This window comes from Taudactylus pleione, unplaced genomic scaffold (assembly GCF_031769625.1).
Source record: "Taudactylus pleione unplaced genomic scaffold, aTauple2 ptg000198l, whole genome shotgun sequence".
Taxonomy (NCBI): Eukaryota; Metazoa; Chordata; class Amphibia; order Anura; family Myobatrachidae; genus Taudactylus; species Taudactylus pleione.
In genome coordinates, this window is record NW_028284600.1 from 7,004,748 (window position 1) to 7,024,905 (window position 20,158).

The window sequence follows — 20,158 nt, forward strand, 5'->3', positions numbered from 1 at the left end:
AATCAACTAGTTGGATGGTTGGACAGGAAATCTTTAGGTGTGTACCCAGCATAAGGAGTGTTTTTTTTCTGTTGGAATTGTATAGTATATGGCTGTGGTTTCCAAACTTTCTTGAATCACTGCGTCCTATAGTATCAGCATTTTTTCACAGCACCCCTAGGCCAGAAGTTTCTGAGAAAATCAGCAAACATGATTACATTAAGTCAGTTGTGCTCACCTGTTATCATTAGGGTCAGTTATGTGGTGGTGGACAGGGTTGTGCTTCTGTTTGTCCAGATATTTTGATAGGCAAAACCAGTGCTGGTGGCTACCAATCACTTGGACCATAAATGATTCCATTTGCTACTAGACCACCAACCCATAGCACCCTTGCAAATGCTCTGTTGCACCCCAGGGTGCCAAGGCACCCAGTTTGGGAATTATGCGCAACAAGAAAGGATGTTAGATGCGATCTCCGCGATCCTTGTCTTGTGTAAACGGTCACATGACTCCTGTGTCTTTTGTCTGTCCGTCCCTCCATCTGAAGCTCTTGCCAGCATCTCTTGTCCTTTTATGGAAATATGAAACAAAAATGACCATTTAAATGGCAAATTGTCTGCATATTTCATTTCACAGATTGAAGTGTGTGACATTTTTAAAGAGAAATCAGAATATTTCCCAGAATCACTCTGGAGCCCTGCTTCCTTCAGCTTTTGCCTTCTTACTTAGAGCCTAAACTACATTTCCCTTGCACAGCTGTGAATTCCCCAGAGCATGCTGGCGATGGATTTGATAAATGCTGCTAATATCACCTCTTGATCCAACAATGCTCTGAGTTTGGTCCGCAGGTCTTGATGAGTAATTGCTGTTGTTCTACTCCAATGACTGAATTAAGTTGCCCTGTTATAAAGGGTTCATACTACAGTGATTTCAGCAGAGGCAGCTTATGGCCGGGTCCCAGTGGACAGTGACCTTTTGCAGGGTATCTTTCTACTTTCAGATAAAACGGCCTAAATTGTTTTCTATTGACTGAGGCGCTTTACTCCTTCTGTTAGAGCGATCGCACGTGGCACAGCCAGAGAAATGGCATAACCCTCCCGTAGTTCTGTATCAAGGATGTGTTCGTTTAGTGAGGCTAATTCTATTTCTGAACTGGACTGTATGAACGGTAGTTATTTAAAATGACTGTCAAAAGAAAATAATTCACCAAGTATAAATAGGGGACAGGTGGGTTTTTAACTTTCTTTTAAGTGTAATCGCAGTACCATGTGACACATACCATGATTTCAGATCTCTGTCCCATCTCTCTTCCATAATTAATCCTGCTATCTTGCTCATATCATTTCTTCGTTAATTTGCTTCTCACTCGGGCAGAACCATTGGCTTGTTGTACGCAGGGGAAACATTGGGTCTGCTGACAATGCAGCCAAACCATTCTCTACGTACCAGTGGTATCATTGGTGGAGGAGGCACAGCATCAGAATGTGTTCAACCCACAAGATGTCTGCAGTCACTGTGAAAGCATTTCTTTAACTTAAGCTGGGTACACACAGGAGCGATGTCTGGCCGATTTGACGTTTCATAACGACAAATCGCCTACATCGCTCAGTGTATATATGCGTGTTCTGGCGACGACGTCTCAGTATGTACCCAGCTTTTAACAATCGCATACTTTGAGTAGAAGGCGCAGACTCCATGAAGGCAGTGGATGTCAAAGACCGTACCATGAAATCATAATGGTTTGAGTTTGCTCAAACATTTAAAGGGATACCTTTATTTTGTCATCTTTGCTTAACCCACATCTGCTATCATTATACAGTCTGTGTATTCGCTGGAATCCAGTAATCTTGACTCCTGCTTTGGGGGGAGCTATATCGGACAGTGAAAAGAGAGTGGAGAAGTTGCCCATAGCAACCAAATAGCTTCTACCTATCATGTTATAGAATGTACTTGATAAATGCTACCTCTAAGCTGATTGTAAAAGTGGACAACTTGTCCACAGTAACCACTCTTTTTCACTGCTTGATAGATTTCCCCCTTTAGTGTCTAGAAAACATGTCCAGCACAAAATGACTGGGACTGTAGCAGAGGCACTATTTATCTCATATCATAGAACTCTAATGATACTTTTAGCTTTTTGTTTTTATACAGCATTTGAATTACTTAACATGAGCTTACCAAACACTACATTCCCTTATCTCTCACATCAACTATTGCAACCTTTTCCCTCTCTCCTCATCAGTCCTGAACGCTGCTGCTAGGCTGATCTCTGTGAAGCACTAGGGACTGTGTGCGCGCTATATAAATGACTGTTCCTCCCACCCAGTCCCGCCAGCTAGTGACCGCCCTCCTCTCTGATAACCCCCTCTTGCATCCAAGACTTATTCTGCGCTACCCCTAATCTATGGATCGTCCTCTGTCTCCATCAAAGTCTTGCCCAATTGCTTCAAACATACCCTCAAAATGATTCCCTCACGAGTCATGTCTTACCAGACCATTGCCTGATTTGTGTCTCCATACCAGTGATGTGCGGTCAGGTGAGGCAGAGCCTTTCCTGTCATATTCCTGTATACACCATAGCTTTGACTATAAAACTTATAAGAAAAGTTTAAAGAAAATATTATATCTTTGTATTATTCTAATCATTTTTATAGTCAAAACTGTGGAGTAAAAAGTGTATGGAAGGTGAGGCACTGCCTCCCCTGTCCTCCTTTTCCGCACATCCCTGATCAAAACTCACCAAATTTCCAGCACTATATACTGTATTGCTGCACCTTTGTATAATGCCCATATGAACCCTCAGGTTCATATATGTATCTATAAATCTGGTTCTGATACTAGCCTGTGCCTCCACCTCACCACACACACTGCTCCGTAGTATAAACCCTCCTGCGTCTCCCCTTTAGACTGTAAGCTCATACGAGCATGGCTCTCCTTCCTCTTGTCTCATCCATCCCCTTTTTAGCTCAATTAACAAAGCTAATCTGTATACCCATGTAATTATGTATATGCAATATATGCTGGCTAATGCTGTAACAATATCAACCCTGTTTTTACCGCTTCTCTACATGGTGCTACGATATCTCAGAGCACTGTATAAATGCTAGTGATGGTATATAGTCGTAGACACGTACTATACTCGGCTTTTATTTCTTTAGTTTTAACTAGAGATGACCGTGCATGGTGGCCTACGTAATCACCAATGCAGGTGGTTCAGGTAGCTGATTTTCACATAGATAATTAATGTGTACAAGGAACTGCTAATTGCACATCTCAGAAATGATTTATGAGGTGGCAGGGGTAAAAAAAAAAAAAGGATAAAATGTAATTTTTGTTTTTTTTGTTCCGGAACCTCCACCTCACATACAATGCTATCAGCACAGCTGTGAGATGGGACATGATTAATGAGCGTTAAAGGGACACTATCACCACTGACGGTGGCAGGTCTGTATCCTGTTTGAATAAAAGAAAAGGGTTATTGATATGGTCATTGTATAGATATTTTAAATGTGACATCTGCCTATCTCCCTGTCTGTGTTCTCATTGTCTGGTCCCCTGCAGCAAGCTGTCACTTCACGGCTGCTGTAAAACAACCATAATAAGACCCCCTGATTACTTTACATTATAGCTGAGCTGTGGTGGTCAGTGTGGGAGAAACAGGCGGATGCAAAGAACACTGTGAAACACACGCAGTGTATGTGTATATGTATGTATGTATATATATATATATATATATTGTAATGGACGGTACTCCCAGCTAGCAGCTGAAATAAGACACGCTCACCTCTGCGTTATGTTATCACCGTTTCAGAGACTTAACTCTAGCCGGCAGTGCCGTCCATTACTATTCTGCCTACCCTCACCAAGGGGAAAGGCACCATCACATAGGAGTGCCGGGCTCCCGTTGTTACATATATACAGTATGTGTATATGTATGTATATGTGTGTGTGTGTGTGTGTGTATATATATATATATATATATATATATATATATATATATATATATAGCAAAATACCAGCACTCAATGTTAGTGGTAAGTATTACTACGAGGGGTGCACGCTGAATTACCGGGTGTGCACTGGAATGTATAGGCATGGATGGTAGTGGCACTACACTCCTCAATAAATAAGCTTTAGACAGTCATCGTTTGCTTCAACGTTTCAGCGCCTGTAATACTGCGCTTTCGTCAGGCACAATATAGCTGTACATGTACAAGAGTGGAGTGCCGCTACCATCCATGTATGTGTGTATGTGTATATATATATATATATATATAATATATATATGTGTGTGTATATATATATATATATATATATATATTTTAGGGGTGAGCGGGTTTGGATTTCTGAAATCCGAGCCCCCCCGATCCGAGTCAGGCTCGACTTTTCCCGCCTGACTCGGATCTGTAATAGAGGCAAAACGTCATCATCCCGCCTTCCGGGTCTCGCGGGTTTTGGATTCTATATAAGGTACCTGTGTCGGCGCCATTTTCTCACTCGGCTGTGGACAGTGAAGAGGGAGGGTGGGAGTTAGGGCTGGCTGGGCTGTGTAGTGTTGTGCTGTGCTGTGCTATGCTGCTGTTGTCCATAGGGGCTGTGTCCACTCCTCCAAAGTCCATAGGGGCTGGCTGTACTGTGTTGTGCAGTCAGTTGTCCATAGGGGCTGTGTCCACTCCAAAGTCCTGTGCAGTGTCCCAGTCCTAAAGGGGTGCTGTAGTGTTGTCCAGGGGGTGCTCCCCCAAGTGCAAAAAAAATAAATATTTTTTCTGTTTGTGCATTGTGTGCGCAGTAACCGCACGTGCATCAACAAAGTAGCGCCAAGCGTGCGCTTGTGTCATAAGTAAAGGGCCGGCTGGCTTGACCATTAAAGGGTGCTGTAACCCCCAAAGTGCACTCCAAACCAAATAAAAAAATATTTTCTGTGTTTGTGAATTGTGTGCACTGTGGCTGCACACAACAAAGTGCATCAACAAAGGAGCAGCGCCAAACGTGCGCCTGTGTCCCATAAGTAAAGGGCTGGCTGGCTTGTCCATTAAACGGTGGTGTAACCCTCAAAGTGCACTCCACAAAAAATAAAAAATTCTCCTTTTTTTTCTGTCTTTGTGAATTGTGTGGGCTGTAGCTGCACCTGCATCCTCAAAGCAGAAGCGACAAGCGTGTGTCTATCTGTTAAAGGGTGGTGTAACCCTCAAAGTGCGCTCCACAAAGAATAAAAATTTCATTATTTTTTTTTCTGTCTTTGTGAATTGTGTGGGCTGTTGCTGCACGTGCATCAACAAAGGAGCAGCTCCAAGCGTGCGCCTGTGTCCCATAAGTAAAGAGCCGGCTGGCTCATTTCTTAAAGGGTGGTTTAACCCACAAAGTGCACTAGTCTCCAACAAAAATAAAAAATTATTTTCTGTATTTGTGTGCACCTTAGCCGCACGTATATATCAATATAACATAAATGGAGGACCAAACTTTCTCCGATAAAAATAAAATAGGGAAAGATCAAGATCCACTTACTCCTAGTGCTGTTGCTGCTGCTGGGAGTTGTTCTTCATCCCAGAGAGGAAGTAGTAACATCACTACTTTTACTAAACAATTGACCCTCCAACAGTCCTTAGCGAGGAGGATGAAGTTTGACAGCAGTCATCCTAAAGCAAAACGTATAACTGAGGCCTTGACTGCTATGTTGGCGTTAGACGTGCGTCCGGTATCCGCCATTAGTGCAGTGGGATTTAGACAATTGATGGAGGTAGTGTGTCCCCGGTTCCAAATCCCGTCTAGATTCCACTTCACTAGGCAGGCGATACCGAGACTGTACAGAAACGTCAGAAAAAGTGTCCTCATTGTCCTGAAAAATGCCGTTGTACCCAATGTCCACTTAACCACGGACAAGTGGAACAGGACAGACTAAGGACTATATGACTGTGACAGCCCACTGGGTAAATGTATCACCTTACGCGGCAACAACAGCAGTGTCACCAGTAGCAGCATCTCACAAACGCCAGCTCGTTCCAAGGCAGGCTACGCTGTGTATCACCGGTTTCAGTAAGAGGCACACCTCCGGCAACCTCTTAGAGAAACTGAGGGAAATCATCACCCAGTGGCTTACCCAACTTAGACTCTCCTGGGGATTTGTGATATCTGACAACGCCATCAATATTGTGGGGGCATTACATCTGGGCAAATTCCAGCACGTCCCATGTTTTGCTCACACAATAAACTTGGTGGTGCAGAATTTTCTAAAAAGCGACAGGGGCGTGCAGGAGACGCTTTGGGTGGCCCGAAAAATTTCTGCCCACTCTCGCCATTCAGCGACTGCGTGCGCCTGTGTCATAAGTAAAGGGCCGGCTGGCTTGTCTATCAAAGGGTGCTGTAACCCCCAAAGTGCACTCCAAACAAAATAAAAAATTCTTCTTTTTTTACTGTCTTTGTGAAATGTGTGGGCTGTAGCCGCACCTGCATCCTCAAAGCAGCTGCGACAAGCGTGCGTCTGTCTGTTAAAGGGTGGTGTAACCCCCAAAGTGCACTCCACAAAAATAAACAATTCTTTTTTTTCTGACTGAAGGACGTGCCAGCAATTCCTGACATGTCTACTGTCACTGTATATGATACTATAAAAAAATATATATTCTGCGCTATGGATGTTATTTTGAAAGCAGCTCCTAATAAAATAATTTCAATATGTAACAAATAAAGAGCGCTTGTGAATAAACATGTATGAATGTAACGCAATACCTGTAAAAAAAAAAAAAAAAAAGGGGATTAGTAAAAGATGTTTAAAACCCTTTTTTAATATTTAGGAAAGTCCATAATTGACATCAGGGTTCCGATAACATGCCTTGCAGTGCGGTGTGATACTGGAGTCAGACGTGAAAAACTAACTGTCTCTCCCTATATCTGCCTACCTTTAACGGCTTCCGCTCCGTCCGGCTGGTTCCCTGCACGGGGTGATCGTCTTCTTCGTCCGTGTAAACGGCCCGATGCTGCAAAGGTGCAGTGTGATGACGTCACTATGTCTCTGCTGTGTGTCAGATGTGCGCTAAAACCAACGCGTTTCAGGCTCCTGGCCCTTTTTCGAAAAAGGGCCAGGAGCCTGAAACGCGTTGGTTTTAGCGCACATCTGACACACAGCAGAGATATAGTGACGTCATCACACTGCACCTTTGCAGCATCGGGCCGTTTACACGGACGAAGAAGACGATCACCCCGTGCAGGGAACCAGCCGGACGGAGCGGAAGCCGTTAAAGGTAGGCAGATATAGGGAGAGACAGTTAGTTTTTCACGTCTGACTCCAGTATCACACCGCACTGCAAGGCATGTTATCGGAACCCTGATGTCAATTATGGACTTTCCTAAATATTAAAAAAGGGTTTTAAACATCTTTTACTAATCCCCTTTTTTTTTTTTTTTTTTTTTTTTTTTACAGGTATTGCGTTACATTCATACATGTTTATTCACAAGCGCTCTTTATTTGTTACATACTGTATATGATACTGTCACTACTGACAGAATGGTGGAGGAATTATTTTCTGTGTTTGTGAATTGTGTGCACTGTGGCTGCACGTGCATCAACAAAGGAGCAGCGCCAAGCGTGCGCCTGTGTCCCATAAGTAAAGGGCCGGCTGGCTTGTCCGTTAAAGGGTGCTGTAACCCCCAAAGTGCACTCCAAAAAAAATAAAAAATTCTTTTTTTTTGTGTGTGAAATGTATGCACAGTAGCCGCACCTGCATCCTCAAAGCAGCAGCGCCAGGCATGCATCACTTTGTTAAAGGGTGGTGTAACCCCCAAAGTGCGCTGAAACCAAAATAAAATAATCTTTTTTTTCTGTCTTTGTGAATTGTGTGGACTGTAGCCGCACCTGCATCCTCAAAGCAGCAGCGACAAGCGTGCGTCTGTCTATTAAAGGATTACATCGGTGACAGCATCCAAGTAGGCATGTCAGACAGTCCGTACCTGTACTGGCAGGAAAAAGAGGCAATTTGGAGGCCCCTGTACAAACTGGCTCTATTTTACCTGAGTTGCCCCCCCTCCAGTGTGTACTCCGAAAGAGTGTTTAGTGCAGCCGGGAACCTTGTCAGCGAAAGGCGTAGGAGGTTGCTTCCACAAAATGTGGAGAAGATGTTCATAAAAATGAATTACCAACTCTTCCAGGGAGACCAGCCTCCAGAACGTACAGAGGGGACCTGTGGTGGTGGATTCCAGCGGGGACGAATTAATACTCTGTGAGGATGAGGATGTACACAACACTGAAGAGGGTGAGGAATCGGTGAATGAGGAGGATGAGGACGACATCTTGCCTCCGTAGAGCCAGTTTGTGCAGGGCCAGATTAATTGCCAGCTTGTTTTGTGGGGGCCCAAACGAACCAATAATTTCAGCCACAGTTGTGTGGCAGACCCTGGCGCTGAAATGATTGGTTTGTTAAAGTGTGCATGTCCTGTTTATACAACATAAGGGTGGGTGGTAGGGCCCAAGGACAATTCCATCTTGCACCTCTTTTTTTTCTTTGCATTATGTACTGTTTGCGGCCTAGTTTTTCAAACTGCCATCCTGTCTGCCACTGCAGTGTCACTTCTAGATGGGCCACGTGTTTGTGCCGCCCACTCGTGTCGCTTAGCATAGTCATCCATCTACCTCGGTGCAACCTTTTGGATATAAAAACACTATTGTGAGGTGTTCAGAATAGACTGGAAATGAGTGGAAATTAAGGTTTTTGAGGTTAATAATAGCATACGAGCAGAAAAATCAACACATTCTGTGATTTTAGCTGTTTTTATGCTTTTTTAAAAAAAAATACAGATCCAAAACACAGAACCCAGAACCCAAAACACCGAAGGGTGGTTTTGGCAAAACCAATCCAAAACACAAAACAGGCAAAGTGGCCAGTGCAAATATATATATAGCACTGCCCTCTCCTGGCTGTCCTACCTCTCAGATCGATCCTTCTCTGTCTCCTCTCATGACTCCTCTTCTCCCCCCCCCCCCCCCCCCACTAACAGTGGGAGTTCCCCAAGGTTCTGTTCTTGGACCTCTCCTATTCTCCCTATATACGTCCTCTTTAGGTGAACTCCTCTTTTAACCTCCTACATCTCTATGCTGAGGATACTCATATCTACCTTTCCACCCCTGACCTCTCAACCTCTTTCCTCACCCGTATCTCCAAATGTCTCTCTGCTATCTCTTCCTGGATGTCCCAGTGCTTTCTTAAACTTAACATGTCTAAGACTGAGCTGATCTTCCACTACCTCACTCCCCACAATTTCGTTATCTATTGATGGCACAACTATGTCCTCTAGCTCCAAAGTGCGCTGTCTTGGTGTTATCCTAGACTCTTCCCTCTCCTTTAAACCAAACATTCAGCACCTCTCGCAGTCCTGCTATTTCCATCTCAAAAATATTTCCAGGAATAGACCCTTCCTCATCCTGGATGCTACTTAAACCCTCATACACTCACTGGTCATCTCCAGATTGGACTACTGTAACCTCCTCCTATCTCACCTCTCAGTCTCCCACCTCTCTCCACTACAATCGGTCCTCAATGCTGCTGCTCAGCTCATCTTCCTCTCCAAACGTTCTAGAACTGCTTCCCCTCTCCTTCAAGCCCTACACTGGCTCCCCTTCCCCTTCAGATTCCAATTCAAGGTTCTTACACTTGCCTACAAAGCTACCACCCAATCCTCTCCCACTTACATCTCTGACCTAATCTCCCTTCACACTCCCGCCATCCACCTCGCTCAACAAATGCATGCCGTCTCTCTTGCCATCTGATTACTTCCTCCCACTCCCGCCTCCAAGAATTTGCTTGTGCTGCTCCCTACCTTTTGGAACTCTCTCCCTCTCCCTATCAGACTCTCCACCTCTCTACAAATCTTCACCAAGGCCTTCCAGCACTCATCCTAACCCACTTAATGCTCTCTCCCCATTCTGTGTCACGCTTGTCTGTCTGCACCTCCCCTTTAGAATGTAACCACTCACGAGCAGGGACCTCTTCCCTCATGTGCTTCTCCTTACACTTTCTTCCACTCCTTACTCCCCACAAGGGCAGCTAACATTTGACTGCTAGCTCCCTGCTGCTTATTGTGAGTGCTTTAATCACTATTGCAGCAATGTATATAAACCATGTCCTTGTCCTGCACTGTAATACTGTAATATACTTTAAATTACTTGTTTCTTGTTCACTTATTAGTTTATGTACTATGTAAGGCACTGCGGAACACTTGTGGCGCCGTAAAAACAAAGGATTTTATATATATATATAAATATAAATAATTTGTGTTATATATGTTGTCTTCTGTGGTGATTGTTGTTACACTTTTCTTATGGCTTGAATAACATTGTGTTATGGATGCACCTTGACAAAGGTCTCATATGGGGACCGAAATGTCGAACTTTACAGCTATATGACACTGGTGGTATGTGAAGAAACTGGACTTAATTTTGCTTAATTATGGTGAGTGCCCTCGCTACTTTATTTTTCTACATATGCATGGACCCTGGATGCTCCATGTGGTTACATTGAGGTGCACCCCTTTGGGTTGACAGCGAGTGCGGGCTATACTGGACACTATATAAATATATATATATATATATATATATATATATATATACACACACACACACACACGCATAAATATTGGGACATTGACAGAATTTTCATATTTTGGCCTCTTTTCACCACCACAATGGCTTTGAAATTAAACAAAAAAGATGTGATTTAACTGCAGACTTTCAGATTTAATTTGAGGGTAATTCCATCCAAATCGGGTGAACGGTGTAGGAATTACAACAGTTTCTATATGTGCCTCCCACTTTTTAAGGGGCCAAAAGTAATGGGACAAACTAAAATCCTAAATCTAACTTTCACTTTTTAATACTTTGTTGCAAATCCTTTGCAGGCAATTACAGCCTGAAGTCTGGAACGCATAGACCTCACCAGACGCTTGGTTTCATCCCTGGTGATGCTCTGCCAGGCCACTGCAAATGTCTTCAGTTCCTGCTTGTTCTTGGGGCATTTCCCTTCAGTTTGGTCTTTTTCAAGTGAAATGCATGCTCAATCGGATTCAGGTCAGGGGATTGACTTTTTGGTTGCTTTTGCAGTATGCTTCGGGTCATTGTCCATCTGCACTGTGAAGCGCCGTCCAATGAGTTCTGAAGCATTTGACTGAATATGAGCATATAATATTGCCCGGAACACTTCAGAATTCATTCTGCTGCTTTTGGCAGCAGTTACATCATCAATAAATACAAGGGAACCAGTTCTATTGGCAGCCATAGATGCCCACGCCATGACACTACCACCACCATGCTTCACTGATGAGGTGGTATGTTTTGGATCATGAGCAGTTCCTTTCCTTCTCCATACTCTTCTCTTCCCATCACTCTGGTACAAGTTGATCTTTGTCTCATCTGTCTATAGGATGTTGTTCCAGAACTGTAATGGCTTTTTTAGATGTTGTTTGGCAAACTCTAATCTGGTCTTCCTGTTTTTGTGGCTCACCAATGGTTTACATCTTGTGGTGAACCCTCTATATTCACTTTTGTGAAGTCTTCTCTTGATTGTTGATTTTGACACATATACACCTACCTCCTGGAGAGTGTTCTTGATTTGGCCAACTGTTGTGAAGGGGTTTTTCTTCACCAGGGAAATAATTCTTCTGGCATCCACCACAGTTGTTTTCCGTGGTCTTTTGGTGTTGCTGAGCTCTCCGGTGCGTTCCTTCTTTTTAAGAATGTTCCAAACAGTTGATTTTGCCACACCTAATGTTTTTGCTATCTCTGATGGGTTTGTTTTGATTTTTCAGCCTAATGATGGCTTGCTTCACTGATAGTAACAGCTCTTTGGATCTCATATTGAGAGTCGACAGCAACTGATTCCAAATGCAAATGTCACACCTAAAATCAACTCCAGACCTTTTACATACTTAATCGATAATGAAATAATGAGGGAATAGCCCACGCCTGTCCGTGAAATAGATTTTGAGTTGATAGTCCCATTACTTTTGGCCCCTTAAAAAGTGGGAGGCACATATAGAAACAGTTGTAATTCCTACACCGTTCACCTGATTTGTATGTAATTACCCTCAAATTAAATCTGAAAGTCTGCAGGTAAAGCACATCTTGTTTGTTTCATTTCAAAGCCATTGTGGTGGTGTATAGAGGCCAAAATATGAAAATTCTGTCAATGTCCCAATATTTATGCACCTGACTGTATGTGTGTGTGTATGTATATATTATATAATTTGTAACTCCGAATCTGTCCCTAATAAACATAATTAGCATGCATTCACAGGGTAATTGATTATGCTGTTGTCAGTGCTACGTAAATGAAACTGTATGTCCGTATGTGACCATATAAACGTGTGAGCCTACGTACCAATAGATTAGATACAATGGACATAGTTTGAGGTTTTTCCCACATTTCTCATTGGTTGCTTGGCCCAGCTGTTCAGACTGGTAGCCGCTGAGAATCCCCATGCCAATTTATTTAGTTCCAGGCTGTGCTAATGATAGCAGGTGTATTTTATCTCTCTTCCGTGTAAATATTGGTCTTCCCCTCAGGATCGTAATAGGAAATCAGAAGTAATTTTTTTTTTTGCATTGGTCTTCTCAGTGTTCTCCCCATAAAATGTTTCCAGCCGGGTCTATTAAGAAGTAGACGGGTGGGGCCTTCTTAATAATAAAATGTTTTAAACCCTGACCGTATAATGATTTCAATTTAAAATAACATTTTTATATATCAATTCTTTTTATTAGAGGCCCAGTTGTCTGATTATGAAAAGCTGCAAAGTCTGTAGGATCTGGTCCTTTTTATACAGTTCCCAGATACTGTCCTCACTTGCAGGCTCCCAAAGTGACGGGTGGTGCACCCGCAAAAAACAGCCTGGGGAGAACACTGCCCTCCCTTACCATTCCAGCCCGACAGGTCTCAGGCTTCCCCCCCACTTGCTCTCAGTCAAAAGTGCCCATTATGCAGTGCCCCCGTAGTTATCCCCATATGCAGTGCCCCCTGTATTTGTGCCCTTTATACAGTGCCCCCTGTATGTGTGCCCTTTATACAGTGCCCCCTATAGTTTTCCCCTTTATACATTTCCTCCTGTAGTTTTCCCCTTTATGCATTGCCACCTGTAGTTTTGTTTTGCCCCTTGTGCAGTGTCCCCAGGCTGGCCCCTTGTGCAGTGTCCCCAGGCTGGCCCCTTGTGCAGTGTCCCCAGGCTGGCCCCTTGTGCAGTGTCCCCAGGCTGGCCCCTTGTGCAGTGTCCCCAGGCTGGCCCCAGCCCAGAACTTACCTTAATATGCTGCTCGGCGCTCCCACTCCCGCTGCCTCGCTCTGACTGAATCTAACTAGATCCAGCAAGCGTGCAGGGCAGGCTCCTCACGTCGCGGGTGACGTCATGAGAGAGAACGGAAGTACCAGACTTGGTAGAAAGGGCAAGGTAGGGAAGGTTTGTTTTTTTTCCCCCCTATTTTACATCATGAGGCACAGTGACTGTATAACAGAACCCACCTATCCTATCTCCATAAAGGAGTTATAAACATTGATCTAACCTTTGTTTTTTTTTATGATGGACTCCCACACTCACCGCTATAAAGCCACTATTTATTACTATTTATCTGCATGGTTGCAAGCACTTCTGACATGAGTGTAAATCAGTGATACCCATCCAGGCCCTTAGACTAGAACCCAAAACACCTTACCAATCAATCAGTCCCTTAGACACTACACAATGTCCATTCACCACAAAATGCCTCTCGTGGTTACTACTTGCCCTAAAATACCTTTCCGAGACACACTCAATTCTAAAATTCTCCATGTCCATCAAGTTCCACATAGAACGCTCCTCAAATGTCCCACCCGCCAATCACTGAAAGCGCCAGTGACCCATTACTAATCTAATGACTAAAGTGCACATAAAAATTCCTCACCTTGCTTTAATGATCAGGAATCAGGCAGCTCTTTGCCTTGGAGGAATAGGGGAGACAACATGGTGCAGACTGTATGTCCCTTCTTGCCTGGTTTCTGATGTATGCCTGTGTTTGTGACCTCACTGCATTGTGTGGGGAAAGACCACTTGATGTGGAGTAGGTCATGTGATTTGGAAGTCAGTTGATCTATGAAGATACTAAAATGAGATCCAGTTTAATTCTGTATTTTATGAGCCACAAAACTTTGCTTTTGTCCTCAACTCTTATTCAAAAAGAGCTGGAACTGACACACCAGGTGTTGGGGACCACAGGAGACAGGTTGGAGGGGTGGGCTGCCTGTTGCCCATCATTGGTGTAAAACTCGTGAAAATTAAACACCACCGTCATTCTTTATTGCTTCCTTAAATTGTACTTATCTTCTGTGTTATTTGTCTTCCAGCTTTTAGAATTTGACAAGGAGTTATCGGTCTTTAAAGACAGATTGTACGAGCTGGACATCACATTTCCTCCCAGGTATGGGTACATGATTGTTAAAACGTTTATAGCTTGTTGCTCTCACTCCTGTAGATCCCATATATTGAATGGGATACCGGAGCTTTATAATGTGATCCAACCTTTTCTTTTTGTTGTTTTACCAGTTTGCACACGATAAGGTATCAGTTAAAAAAAATTATATATTGAGAGGCATGTCCCGTTTGCCATTCACGATCGGCAATATGGTATGTTTGGAAATAACTGTTGAATATATTAACAAATATATCATATAAATTCCTCCCAAAAATTTAATTTTATTTTCTGCCCATATATTGGTTACATAGTGGACTTTAACCCATGTAGACTGTTTTATCCTGTAGTATGTTGTTGTGAGCTGAATCTATTAACCACTGATCCAGCCTAAGACAGGAAGATATTTACAATATTACGGAAGGGGTACTGTAATATAAAGAGATAATGTGCTGTAATCGTTCAGCACCAAATAGACATAAGTCACTACTTTTTAGAATTTAATGCTAAAATAAATAAGTCACTGGGTATAAACAATAATAAATAGATATAAAGCAAAATAACTTCTTCTTTTTTTTTAAGTCAGTGAAATGTTCTGTTTGATTCCAGTTAAAGTCCGGAACAAAATTAACAAACCAATACATCTTAAAATATAACCCAAATCATACTAAACTACATGTAACGGTCTTGATCATTGAGTTTTTAAAAGTGTGAATTGTCTCCTTATTATAGCAGTCTGCTCCATGTCTGTCGCCCTTTGCACCTGCCTGGTGCCGCTTATAAACTATAATACAGCATTTTCTTTCAAGTGAATTTTTCATTGTAAATCCTCGTTCTCAGTCAGTGGGAATTATCAGTTATGTCCGGGTATGCTGCTACATTGTCGGAGTAAAGTGAGCGCTTGAGAGTTAAGTATGTTACAATCACTTTCCTGCTCAGCATCCCAGGAAAGAGAGAGCACTGGAGCGTTCAGAGCTTTTACCATAATCCAGCAACTTCTCGGCTGCCAGCTGAGGTTCTGTTTCTACATCCCCCTGACCCCCAAGGGGAGGGTCATAGCTGTGCTTGACAAGCTCTCTATTGTTCTTACTGATTGATTATGATAACAGTAGGACAGAAGTGTGTAAATCTATGTTTGTCATTAGTTATTTGCCCCTGGTCGGTGGTGGTAAGGGGTCCTAGATGTAATGGTGGGCTAAAAATCCTTCCATTAAGAAGAATTTGTGTTTGGGATCCAAAATGGAGTTAGTCTCTGTTGTTGAATTGTGGGTAATTTGTGTATATTGTTCTGTTAAGCTGGGTACACATCTTGCGACGATGTGATAAAGTAACGGCACCCCATGGAGTAAGGACTTATGCTCTTCATATTGCTGTAAATATGTTTAAAAGCACCTCAAAAATACAAACCATGTAATATATGGGGCAGAGCTGTGCTTCAGCTTCTTGAGCCACGTGGTATTTTGGCAAAAGTTGGGAACACACATTTGCGATCCCCGGCTGATTGGGTTAAACGCTCCTGATCAGCCGAGCAGTGTGCACCCAGATTGAGCCCCGCACACACCGTGCAGACATAGGACCTGATTTAGAGCTGGATGGATCTACACAGTTGCACACAAGCCTCTGTGCAAATCCATCCATCTCAGATGCAGAAGGAGGTGTCAGACACGTCCTCGCTGCAATTGCGATCCCAGCACTGCGACCATCGTCGCAGGCTGGAATCCTCATCGGAACCATCGCAACCGATGGTCACTGTGGTTGCTCCATCAGTCAGGCTGCGGGAGCTGAAGTTTCCCGCAGGCTGGTCACGCAAGAGGCCAGGAATCTGTGCCCGCAGACCCTGGCCTCGTCGCTCCCGGAAAACGGAGGTGACACGCCTCTGTTTCCGGGAACGGCGATCAGATAGCCCCTGCTTGAGCCCCCCAAATGCTGCAGCATGTCAATAATGCTGTGGCTTGGGGGGTGAGGGGGGTGTCTGCAAGCGAAATCGCAAGACTCGTTCTGCACATGCACAGGCTCCTAAACATCGAAGATGTACATTCATCCATGGATTGAACGCACATCTTTGAATCAGGCCCATAGCTCACTGTGTACAGGCTTCTATGGAATCGCGAGGTGGGGCCGATAAATATTAAACAGCACATAAGGTGCGACTTCCCGATCCCGGCTGTTGTAGGCGCACTATAGGCCATTTATCGGCTGACTGTCCTACTTACACACCTATACAATTGTCAGCCCGATCACCCAATATCCGGTGATCGGGCTGAGGATTGTATAGGTGTGTACCCAGCTTTAGGCACCAAATTGGTCAGGGTTGTTTATTCTCATACCCCATAGTGTACAGTTCCCAAGGCAGGTCTTTGAAACTTTAATGCTTAACCAGGAGTGCTCCATTAAATGTTACCAATACCCTCAGTGTTTGATAATGACGCCATCTGTGTAAATATTCTGTGCAGTAAATCCAGTGAATGGACTTTTTAAGGTAAATTGAGTAGGTGAAAGCACCCATTGAATGTGTGTTAGTCAGTCCTGGATGACACACACCACAAGTTTACAAACTCTTCTCGCTGTGGCCAACATTCAGTAAATTGTATTGACAGTACAAATGACATGAAATTCTCATGTGTCCATAACTAAACGGAGATCTGTAAAGTTCTGACATCCGTTAACACGATCTCCGCACATTACTCACCAGAGCGCGGGTTGTGGGACACTGTTGCTTTGGGTATTTCTATACTAATATTTTTCTTTTGCCAATACTGATATTGTAACACTCAGACATGTTTGGTAACAAAATGCTGATTTGAATATAACATTGCATTTGTTGTTGTTGTGTATTATTTTCTACATGCACATAATCCGGTTAGATAGGTATACGTGCAAACAATCATCTTGTGTTACCACCTGCACCATTCAGCAATGGCAGACTTAAAAGCTGTGTACGTTTTCTTACATTCTCTGTACATTCTCAATGCCTATGCTTGGTTTGTAGACATTGGCCGCAATTCAATTCAATGCGATGCTGAATAGCCCCAGGAGGGAGCTCCCCGAGCTTATTCAATACTGCGCGCTGTTAAGTCGGAGAATGCCGGTCCTCGCAACTTAACCTGGGTGTTTAGTCGTGAGAACCAGCATTCTCCGACTAAAGTGCTGGTCGCGAGGCTGTTGGCGATGCGCTAAGCCGGAAAACAACCACGCGGCCGGCACTTTTGTCAGATTTCTCCCCGCATCCCTGGAGGGTTCCAGAAGAAATCTTTTAACCCGACCAAACATCGCGTTGAATTGAATCGCGACCCATGACTACTTTAATTCCAAGATTTTTATCAAATGGTTTCTGTCCTTTAAAACATGTTGAAACGTCTTTTTCTGCATGTTTAAGGCAAAAGTAAGTATTGCCACTATTTAAGAATATTGTAATGCGATATCTTCTGCTTTGAGTACATAAACATTTGCAGCTGACATCCCCATTGCGCTGTGGGTACAGTGATATGTTGCAATTGATCAAATTCTGAAAATCTTAGCTGTTTGGAGTTGGTTTACGTTCTCTAACGCCCCAGAAGATGGCATTATCGTGTTTTCCCTGTGCTGAGCGTTCTGCCGGAAGGGGGACCTTCTGCGCCTCCCTGCTGAGCCGGAGCTCCTTCCATCCCTCTTTTGCAATTATTTTTGTACGTGTATACACAGCCTGATGGGCGCTCGTGCACAGAGGCAAGGCCTGGGCCAAACTCTGCAGTAGATGAAGATACTGAAACCCTATGACAATACTGTTATCTCTTCACCAGGGCACAATCTTATCGGATGCGATGTCACAGGGAAGGCTCCTTGGTAAATTGCCGCAAAGTGTCATCTCCAATGGCCATGAACAGTGGTGATAAGAGCTGATATTTAACAGGGCAAAACTGTGCTGTTCCTTACAGTATCTTAGGGCTCTTTTTATTAACATTATTTTTACTAAAATAAAAAAGGGTGACACCCTTTTCACATTATTTTAGTTTTACATACATTTACTAGAGGGCAATTGGAGTAGAATTAGAAAAATTCTACTCCAAACCCTAAATTATCACACATTTTTAGTAAGCAGATCACATTTCCCATACTTGTAATGGGAAATGTGATCTGGCCAAAGTTACTAAAAATAAAATGTGAAAAAATACCGGGGCAAGCCCTGTGATAATAACGCCACCTGGAGATTGTATTATCCAGGGGTTCCCCGACTCCTGCTCTGCTCTAACAGGCAGAGCACAGCCAGGAGCCGGACCCCAGTGATCAGCTGTGTGGTCTAAAAAAAATGGGGGAAAAAAAAAAACATACCTGCATCTAGGGTGATCGGTGCTCTGGTGATGTCCTCCGGTGCTCCAATCAGCTGGTCTCCCGGCTCCTGCACTGTGACCCTGGTCAGATGCTGCATAGAACAGCTGACCGGGGGTCACAGTGCAGGGTGGGAGACCAGCCGACCGGAGTAGCGATAATCTGAGGTAAGTGAAAGTAGGGATGGGGGTTAGGTGAGCCTGTCAGCACATGCACAGCACATTATCACTGTATTTTTCCCAAGAAATACAGTGAAAAGATTGCCGAGGGGATTCGCAGGGACAGAGCTTTATCGCAAGCTCTGTCCCTGTAAGGGATTTTTAATCCATGTGATATTTCCTAAATGCGCAATGGAGATATAGGCAAAAATATCACACTACAATCTGCATTTTAAATGCGGATTGTAGTAAATAGGGCCCCTATGTGTTGTGTGTATATTCCTACCAGGGCTATATTTGTGCCGGAGCGCCGTTCCTGATGGTCATGAGAAAAATTGTCATCCGGAAATGGCTTTCCAGAACAGCAAAAAATGTTTTATTTTTAATGTAATAGTTGCTGGCACTTGCTGCATACTAAAGCGCAGATAGCACTGGCAGATATAATATGGTTTGGCTGCCACCTGCATGTCCCTTACTGCAGTGCTACTGACTGGAGTGGCGGTCATCTTTCAAATATGGCAGGCTGCCCGGGACCCTGAGCAGCCAGTCACCCAGATGCCTGCAAGATGGCCACCGCCTGCCCGAGTCCGCAGCACTGCAGTCAGAGACGAGCTGTGCTGCAGGCTGCGGCCGAATGCCATTGAATATAGCTCCTGTAAGAACCCTGAATTCACCCCCCCACCAAAAAAGATGTCTCTGACATCATCTAGATCATAGGCTCTCAAACGCTGTCCTCAGGATCCCAAACAGTGCATGTTTTCCAGGTCTCCTCACAGGATCACAAGTGAAATAATTTGCTCCACCTGTGGAACTTTTAAAATTTGTCAGTGAGTAATGAGTACAGCTGTGCACCTGCTGGATGACCTGGAAAACGTAACCTGTGTGGGGTCCTGAGGACCGAGTTTGAGAACCACAGTTCTAGATGATGCTGACGGCGGCCGCGGACCCTCTCAGCTGCGGTCGGCACTATCCACACACTTTTCCCCTGCTCTGGCTGACAGTCCACTGCGCTGACTCTTGTGTGCGGTGAGGCAGCCAGCCTGTTGCCCGTCCCCTGCTCTCCCCTCTGTCTGGACCTCCCATTCCTTCCCCCAGAGAGAGAGAGCAGAGCTGGATTATAGGCTGCTTCCAATAGCCAGCACCCTAAGACCGCTGATTACCAGTATGTTACCAAAGCATGATGTCACACATGCTACACAACACTGTACATGTGATTATGGGACTTGTAGTTCCATATCTGCACATACGTAGTGGTGTGATCTGCTCAGTATTTATTTACATTCTTTTCCCATGATGTTTCATT

At 43.9% G+C, this 20,158-nt stretch overlaps 1 protein-coding gene across 3 annotated transcripts in view; it reads left to right on the plus strand.

Moving 5' to 3' along the window:
* INPP5A (inositol polyphosphate-5-phosphatase A) overlaps positions 1 to 20,158 on the plus strand; it is a 567,250-nt gene that overhangs the window by 513,735 nt on the left and 33,357 nt on the right. For all 3 annotated transcript variants that reach the window (XM_088476881.1, XM_088476880.1, XM_088476879.1), the window contains exon 12: positions 14,328 to 14,401. In XM_088476881.1, the coding sequence (XP_088333007.1) occupies positions 14,328 to 14,401 (74 nt within the window). The remainder of the gene's footprint in view (positions 1 to 14,327; positions 14,402 to 20,158) is intronic.